Source organism: Apis dorsata, unplaced genomic scaffold, assembly GCF_000469605.1.
Source record: "Apis dorsata unplaced genomic scaffold, Apis dorsata 1.3 scaffold_326, whole genome shotgun sequence".
NCBI classification, from domain to species: domain Eukaryota; kingdom Metazoa; phylum Arthropoda; class Insecta; order Hymenoptera; family Apidae; genus Apis; species Apis dorsata.
In genome coordinates, this window is record NW_006263594.1 from 687,815 (window position 1) to 694,036 (window position 6,222).

The following is a 6,222-nucleotide window of genomic DNA, read 5'->3' on the forward strand; positions in this document are numbered from 1 at the left end:
GATTGCAAAGAGGAACTTGATTATCGGTGATGATACTTCGTTAAGATACGATCTGGTGAAACTATTGATAAAAAGTAAGTTTTTTTAAAAATTACTCGATCGAATCGCGTACATAACCTTTTTCCTCCGAATTGAATTTATATGAGAATAATAATAATAATCTGTAAATAATCGCAAGGAACAAAATACTTTCTCTTTTTAGAGCGAAAACGGTAATATTAAAATATCGAGGGGGAGGAAATGAATCATCTTAAAAAGGTGGACGACTGATCGAAGATGGGGGATGAAAGTCACACGTTGATTTCTCGGTGAGTATCTGAATTTCTCTTCTGTTTTCTCTTACCAATTTTCTTCAATTATAAAAGAAGAAAAAAAAAAACAAGATAAATTAAAGAAGTCACAAATTCGAAGTGACGAATCGGACACGTGAGCATACGAGATGAAATTGTGCGATGGAAAGGTGGCAATAAAAGGTGGAACGACAAGTGGAAATCTGGGGAATTTTTTTGAAATATTAAAAGAAAACCCGGGAAGATGTCCATACGAATTGCCGGTTTACCATAAAAATCAGATCGAACGAGACCAAGGGTTGTTTCCGTGTGAATAATTAAAAAGGGATGGGTTTCTCGTGTCCCGCGCCGAGGAATTTTTTTTGAATAATAGAAATACCATCTTTCGTCGGTTTCGCCTCGAAATTTAAGAGTCCCTCGAGAGATCGTCGAAACTATTTTTTTTCCTTTCACATTCATTGGATCTTCCTCGTTTATAAATATCATTACACCTCTTTATTTTTACTTCACAAAGAACACCGTTCTTCGATTAATCCTGTATAAAGATAGAGACGAATTAAAAATAAGAATCGATCCCCTTCTTCGTCGATCATTTTTCACGCGTGTGAAAAATCGAGTATAAGTATATGGACAAATATTTGCCTAACTTGTTACTTTTCCCCGGAAAAACCCTTTTACCCTTGAATTCCCTCGTTCCCTCGAGACGAAGTCGAGTCTCGAAGGAACGATGACTCAATATATATATATATTATAATTCAGAATTACAGGAATTAATAAATTATTTTTCGATTCGTAATTGTTGTTCGTATTCGTAAGAACGAATGGGGATCTCGGTTTCAGCGATTAAGGGTATAAAAATGGACGGTTTCATCCTTCATCTTTCCACGTTTCCTGCAACGATTAGTCTCGAGTGCGAGAACGAATGAGAATTTGGTGGAGGGAGAAAGAGGAAGGAAGAAATTATCTGTTTCGACGGGAGAATTTCTATTGATCGGAGAGAAAATGGCGAACGGTGGACACGGTGTGGTAGTGAACGGGGTTGGTGCACCTGGTGCCGGCACTCTTTCGAGGGAAGAAAGACGTCGACGCAGAAGAGCGACGCAAAAGTATCGAACTGCACACGCCACGAGGTAAAAAAAAATCTCATCTTTTGCAAGAAAAAAAATATAATTGATAATTCTATTGTATATATTTCTTAATAATATTTATCATCCCTTGACGTTATTAATTTTTCTAAATTATTAAGGCGGTTCTTAAATAGTTTGATTGACAATTAACTTCTTGATTAATTTCTTGCTTTTATCTTTTACTTTTAAAGAATTTCTTCTCTATATTTTTATAAATATCCATCACTCTTTGTCGTTCGTTATTAAAGTGACTCTTAAATAATTTGATTAACAATTAATTCCTTGATTTCTTTCTTTTATTAAATTTTTTTACTTGTAAAGAAGTAAAGAACTTTTCTTGTACATTTTTTAAAAGATTATTATCTCTTGTCATTTGTTATTAATCGTTGAAGCGGCTCTTAAATACTTTGATTAATTTTCCTTTTATCTTATCTTCCTTTATTCTTTTAAAGAACTTCTTCAGTACATTCTTATAAATATTTATCATTCCTTATCATTTCTTTTATTAGTTGTTAAAGTTGCTCTTAGATAATTTGATTAACAATTAATTCCTTGATTTCTTCCATTTTTTCAAATTCTTTTACTTTTAAAGAACTTTTCCTGTACATTTTTATAAATATTTATCATTCCTTATCATTTCTTTTATTAGTTGTTAAAGCTGCTCTTAAATAATTTGATTGATTAATTCCTTGATTTCTTCCATTTTTTCAAATTTCTTTACTTTTAAAGAACTTTTCCTATACATTTTTATAAATATTTATCATTCCTTGTCATTTCTTATTAGTTAAAGCGGGTCTTAAATACTTTTTGATTAACATTTATTTTAAAGAACTTCTCCTTTCTTTCTCCATTTTTTAAAATATTTATCTTCTTTTTTCATTAAAGCAGCTCTTAAATACTTTAATCGACAATTAATTCCTTGATTTCTTCCTTTTATTCGTTCTTTTAAAATAAAATCGAGTCACTAAAAAAGAAAAAAAAAAATTAAGATCGATTCTATCGAATAATTTCAACTTCTCTTCTCAACAACCTTCGAATCTTAATCATCGTTCACACTGATTTTTTCGCAGAGAAAGGGTTCGAGTAGAAGCTTTCAATCTAGCTTTCGCGGAGCTTCGAAAGCTTCTGCCGACCTTGCCACCGGACAAAAAGTTGTCAAAGATCGAGATCCTTCGGCTCGCCATCTGCTACATCGCTTACTTGAACCACGTCCTCGAGGCCTGAACCCTTACCGAGCAGGAATCACTCTATTTTTGCAGAATCGAATCATCCGGCTCGAATATCGAATATACAAGAAGAAAGTATACAAATCTTTTTCCACTCTTTTTAACTCATTTTATTATATATATATATATTCGTATAATTCGATATACTCTCTTGTAGATAATCCAATCGAAACTGTCGGAAAAATTCATGTTTCGTTCTTGTTAATACAATTTATTATTTATGTCTGTAAATGTACATTAAATTAATATATCAGAATTCAACGCGTTATAAATATATATATATTGGATACATCTTTATCTTAAAATAGGATCGAGCAATTAGAGCAAATTTTTAATTATCTCCTATATAAAAACATTTCCAATTCTTTGGAAATTGGAACATCGTATTCTCCTCCTTTGTTTCACCAATTTTTTTCTTTTTTTTTTTTTCCCTCCAAGCGACACTCGAAGCGCAGTTATTCGCAAATCGAAACTCTTAAATCAATCTCGTTCCGTGGATTAGCCCGATTCCCAAGGGGTCCCGCACGCCCCACGAGTCCGCGTATCCTCTAAATCCTCAACTCTCCTCTGTATCCGAATCGTGGGGGCTCGCCACTTACCGATCATCGTCCTACGAAACTAGACTTTCCTCGACCGTCGAGAGAGCTCGACGTTCCAACTTCACGGCTCATCGATCTTCCTCTCGTTTTCGTCTTTCTCTCTCTATTTTTTCTCTACGCGAAACAGAATTATTTTTTTCGTTTCAGTCGATGACGAAATGTCGTGTTCTTAAAAAGTTAAGGAAAAAAAGAGGTTAACTCGAGGTTTCGAAGTTTTCGTTTTCATTTTCTTCGTTTCAATTAAAATAATTAATTATTATTAAATTTGAACAAATAAAAGAGTATTTTAATTTTATATGATATAATAAATAATTTTAATAATAAATAATTTTAATAATAAATAAATTTTAAAGGATATGCAAATATTTCTTATATCTTGAATCTTAAATAAGAAAAAAAATGCTGGAAAATGAGAATTTTGTCGAGTAAAAAAGAATTTTCAAATAGCATTTTAACCTTATATGATATGATAAATAAATTTTAAGGGAAATGCAAATATTTCTTATATCTCGAATCTTGAATAAGAAAAAAAAATGGAAAATGAGAATTTTGTTGAGTAAAAAACAATTTTCAGATAGCATTTTAATTTTATATGATATGATAAATAAATTTTAAAGGATATATAGATATTTCTTATATATCTTGAATTTTGAATAAAAAAAAAAAAAATGCTGGAAAATGGGAATTATCCAGTAAAAAAGAAATTTCAGATGTAGAACGTAATATAAAAATGTAAAATTATCGGAAGTTCTATCTATCAGACTGTTTCATTATTGCAAATGAAAATTTTATCATTGAAAATTTTAAACCATGATTAGAATCATAATGAGTTACGATAATATATAATAATAAAATACGATACAATAAAAGTGATAAAAATTCTATATATACATATTCAAAGCTCTTGATCTTGAAATATCGATCTGTTCGCAATTTATTATCTCAACGACAAGCAATTGATATACAATATTTAGAAAAGAAGTTAGAACATTTTTTTCTCGTAACTAAAATGACGCAATTTAGAGCAATATTTTAAATTGATCGCAATCGTTCGAAATTGCATTAGTTGGCCAACTTATATCCTCAAGCCTTTATGTCTTGGTGTGATGAAATGAATTACTTTTTCTTCTTTTTTTTTTTATCATCGCACTCCTTCTTACGTTGCAATTACGTAAATGCGCAATTGCAATTCTTCTGGGTCAACCTTCAACCTTTAGTCGAACGAAGAAACGAGCAACGTTGATGTCGTTTTACCCTCGATTTAAATACAGATAATAAAATTAACAGATAAAAATTACAACGCACGAGTGTTTAATTCGTACGATATTTTTTTTTTCTTTTTCCTTTATTATAAATTAACCTTAAATTAATCTATAAATTAACACTGAGTGAACAGAATAATCGTACCTTTTCTCGATAATTCTCCTTTAAAATATCCGCGTAGATTCATATATTTTTCACATGTAACAATATCGTCAATTTTTATTCTTATTTTTTATTATTAATTTTTCGTTTCTTAATTTTTCCAAATAGAAAGAATAGAATAAGAGAACAAGGATGTTGAAAAAAAGTTACGAGGAAGCGACAAAAATAATAATCGTGTTATCTTATGCGACATTGTTCCGTTATTACGAGAATATGAAAAAGAGTCTGTTGAAATTCTTGCTCAGTTGGATTTATAATATTATCTCGTTCTTCACGTATATCTATTTCATATTCTATCTGGAAATATATAATTTAAGAGGCATGCCGTACAACAAAGAACGCATCACATACACGTTTCTACTTTTCATTTTTCTCTATGGATACATAATTATAATAATAACGAGTTGGTATAAATCGAAGGTAATGGATCTTCAAAGAAGTGAGAATCTTCAGTTTTCTTAATTTCCATTTTTTTTTTTTTTTTTATTGAGAACGAAAAAGAAATTTTTTTTCCTATTCGAATTAAATTAAACTTTCGACTTTTGACGTTTCTCGTCCAGGATATGATCGCGTTACGAAATCGCATCGATCGAGTGGACGAAAATTTGAAAGAAATCGGGATTGAAATCGAGTATCAAAGCGTGTATCGTAAAGTAAAGATCACAGGATTGATATGGTTAATCCATTGGATTATATTAATAGGATTATTCTCGAACTTCGTATTAAAATACAAAAAAAGAATATCTGAAATAATTATCACTTTTTCTTACGTTTACATCACGAATGTCGAGTCACTCGCTTTGTACGATTACGACATATTCATACAGTATGTATATCAAATTATAATCTATCAATTTTCATATTTCTTTGAATTTTTCAAATTGATATTTTCAAAAATTGCAGTTGGTTGAGGTTAAGATTCGAACAGACGAATCAACTGCTCGAAACGACTCTATCGGGGAACGATGGAACGAAAATGGAGAAGGAATCAAAGGAGGATGCGATCCTCAAGTCGAATCCTAATTTTAGGAATAGATCTCGATTGAACAGTTGGTCATTCGAACGTTTTTTACGAGGTTCCCAAATATTTCCTGTGAACCACGTTCCAAGTTTGAAACAGGAATCACAATCCGAGGAGAAAATTCGTCTGGTTCAACAAATTAGGTAAATGAAATTCGATCGAAATTAAATAATTTTGAATTAATTAAAAATATTCCGGGCGAATAAAAAGATTTGGTAAAATTTATAAATTTAAAAAAATTTTTAAGATTGGCGCAATTACAACTTTCCAATGTGTCGAAGATGACGAATAATGTTTATAACGTACAATTATTGACGTATACGTTCACAATTATGATTTACATAATAATACATACATATTATATATACGTAGAGATCCAAAGAACGATCGATATTAAAAAACTGTTACAGATGATAATAATATATATATGGAATAGCTTTGGAAATTTTATGAAGATTACTTATATAGCCTATTATTGCGAATGTACAATAAATGAGGTGAGAAATTGAAAATGTTCTTTTTTTTTTTTTTAAG

The 6,222-nt window shown here is 30.5% G+C and overlaps 2 protein-coding genes and 1 long non-coding RNA gene across 3 annotated transcripts; 2 read left to right on the top strand and 1 right to left on the bottom strand.

The window, feature by feature from the left end:
- The first annotated feature begins 1,211 nt into the window (after positions 1-1,211).
- LOC102676733 (helix-loop-helix protein 1-like) lies at positions 1,212-2,762 on the top strand. Its single transcript, XM_006617804.2, has 2 exons — positions 1,212-1,420; positions 2,488-2,762. Exons 1-2 carry the CDS (start codon positions 1,293-1,295, stop codon positions 2,639-2,641), a joined length of 282 nt encoding a protein of 93 aa, XP_006617867.1. The 5' UTR covers positions 1,212-1,292; the 3' UTR covers positions 2,642-2,762.
- Positions 2,763-3,086: 324 nt separating this feature from the next.
- Positions 3,087-3,380, bottom strand: LOC116185894. Its single transcript, XR_004150790.1, has 2 exons — positions 3,243-3,380; positions 3,087-3,191 (listed from the first exon to the last, which is right to left on the bottom strand). It is a non-coding gene; the product is annotated as an uncharacterized LOC116185894 (long non-coding RNA).
- Positions 3,381-5,523: 2,143 nt separating this feature from the next.
- On the top strand, positions 5,524-6,198 carry LOC116185906. Its single transcript, XM_031511510.1, has 2 exons — positions 5,524-5,831; positions 5,936-6,198. Exons 1-2 carry the CDS (start codon positions 5,644-5,646, stop codon positions 6,195-6,197), a joined length of 450 nt encoding a protein of 149 aa, XP_031367370.1. The 5' UTR covers positions 5,524-5,643; the 3' UTR covers position 6,198.
- The last annotated feature ends 24 nt before the right edge of the window (positions 6,199-6,222 follow it).